At 49.4% G+C, this 2,232-nt stretch overlaps 1 protein-coding gene across 1 annotated transcript in view; it reads right to left on the bottom strand.

The window, feature by feature from the left end:
• The window catches only part of LOC106805161 (protein turtle-like), a 44,881-nt gene that overhangs the window by 33,436 nt on the left and 9,213 nt on the right, over nucleotides 1-2,232 (bottom strand). The window contains exon 4 of the mRNA XM_014806657.1: nucleotides 1,117-1,201. Within this exon, the coding sequence (XP_014662143.1) occupies nucleotides 1,117-1,201 (85 nt within the window). The remainder of the gene's footprint in view (nucleotides 1-1,116; nucleotides 1,202-2,232) is intronic.

Below are 2,232 nucleotides of genomic sequence, written 5' to 3'. Positions count from 1 at the left end.
ACTCGACGATCAGGTTTGCCGGGCGGGGTGGGGATGGGAGGGGGGGGGGGGTTCACGTAGGACCGCTAACCTGCTCCAGTTCGGATGCACTGCTTTGTAAACAAACGAAATACAACGAACACTTCCCTCTTCGTCTTTGCAGGGCAGCTAGGAAGAGCTGCGGCACGTTTTATTCCCAGCTCGCGAGAGCGACACGCATTGCTTCTTATCCCGTTTGACACGTGCGCCTCTAAAGTCCATTATCTTTGACAAGACTCAGAAAATGTTCTCCCACAAGAGACGAATTACATCAGCGACTTTAATCAGAACTGAACGCGAACCAAATCCGCGGGGACAACGCATTATTAACATTTCTGTGAATATTTCCACATTAGAATAATCTTTCTTCTTTGGCGTCGCATCATAATGCATCAACCGCGATGCAATTTCTCTGCGTCGCACAGAAAGAAACTCGAAGGAAGCCCAACACGACAATCGCATCATTCGCGACATATGCATGCAGCAATGCACACCGTCGTGTCGTACACGAACGGTGTGTGCCTGCTGAGTGGTTGCCTCGCTGACTGCCGATTGCCACAGAGGTTTTTTTCGATATGAAACAGGGGCGATCGGAGAGGTCACTTTAGCGAACTATGCGATGCTTGCTCGTGCATGTAATGACAAATGTGCATTCGCCAGCAAAAACCCGCGCAGTACCATCAACAGCCGACAGCGGCGCTACGTTATGAAAAGCCACAGAAAGCTTCTCATCATGACGGCTCGGGTAGAGCACAGCAGTTGGATTTCAGTCCAGAATAATTGGAGGAACGAAACTGTACGATCCTCTTTGCCCCGAACCATCGTTTTTTTGCTAGCTAGTACTAAACCCTCTACTGCTAAGATATATGCAACCGCATCAGCGTACGCGCGTAAGTAAACAGGGGTACGTCATAATAATTTAATCGTGTGCATATAATTGCTAATGAACGCATACGTGTATTTGTTGCTTGTTAACGTTGCGTGAATGTTTTTTACGATTTACAATTCACTGGATGTGCCGAACACGTGTGCGGTTACTGGGCTATATGTCAGCTTTTACCTAAATTATTATACCTGCATTTATTCTCTGTCGCTTACCTTGAACCATGAGATGCACCATCGTTCCATTGTCACCAGTTGTGTCAGGCCTGTTGAGCCACACCAGCTTGCAAATATACATGCCCTAAAAGAAAACAGATGATCAGTACGATCAGTAGCCTCGCATTCGCACTCGCATACGCACGCGAATATACTTCTTCATTTTACTTCCCCTAAGTAAAATCGCGTGTACCACTGCTTTCCTTCTATAACGCACATATGTGCACGTATCCATTTTCCATCATTTTCCCGATACGTCTTACCAAACACATTCATACCTCCTAATCTCATTTCTGCACTCCCATGTTATCAATACATATGGCATCCCTCGAGCCCTCAGTTATTACCGCATATATACGCATGCGTCTCTCTTCACGCGCCACTTTGATTCGTGTTCATATATTCTGCTTCCTCTTCTTCCTCCGGACCGCGCATACATGCTTTTACATGCCTCCTACCATCCCACCTGCTCGCGCACGGAATCTCAATAACTCAGCGATTCAACTCAATCTTCACTCAACTTCCTCCCCCTCCTCTCTCTCTCTCTCTCTCTCTCTCTCTCTATCACACACTCGCCCCCCTCTCTCTCTATCTCTCTCTTCGTCTCTATCTGTGTGTCTGTCTGTGTGTCTGTGTGTCTGTCTGTCTGTCTGTCTGTCCGTCCGTCCGTCCGTCCGTCCGTCCGTCCATCCATCCGTCCGTCCCTCCATCCATCCATCCATCCATCCATCCATCCATCCATCCATCCATCCATCCATCCATCCATCCAACCATTCATCCATTCATCCATCCATCTATCGATAATCCGCACTCTCCCCACTCTCTTTCACTCACTCTGCCCCCCCTCTCTCTTGCTCACTGTTAACTCGATGCCGCTATGTCTGTGGTCTGCGCCGAACACAGGCGTGCCGCCCCGTCTCTATAAGAAAGCGTCGGCGGCACAGGCTTAAGCAGAAAGGGTTTCGCCGCCGCCGATGAAAGAATCGCGAAGCCCTAGAAGCGTCTGTACAGCCGCGCGTTCGCCTGATCACACAATAACGTCGGCGTGATGCCGAACAGGATACACGCGCGTGTACGCGCACGCAGCCACAGCATAGCTCTGCACAGCAGCATCCC

This window comes from Priapulus caudatus, unplaced genomic scaffold, assembly GCF_000485595.1.
Source record: "Priapulus caudatus unplaced genomic scaffold, Priapulus_caudatus-5.0.1 Scaffold103, whole genome shotgun sequence".
Taxonomy (NCBI): domain Eukaryota; kingdom Metazoa; phylum Priapulida; class Priapulimorpha; order Priapulimorphida; family Priapulidae; genus Priapulus; species Priapulus caudatus.
The sequence above is the reverse complement of the archived record's forward strand: the minus strand, read 5'-3'. Positions and strand labels throughout refer to the sequence as shown.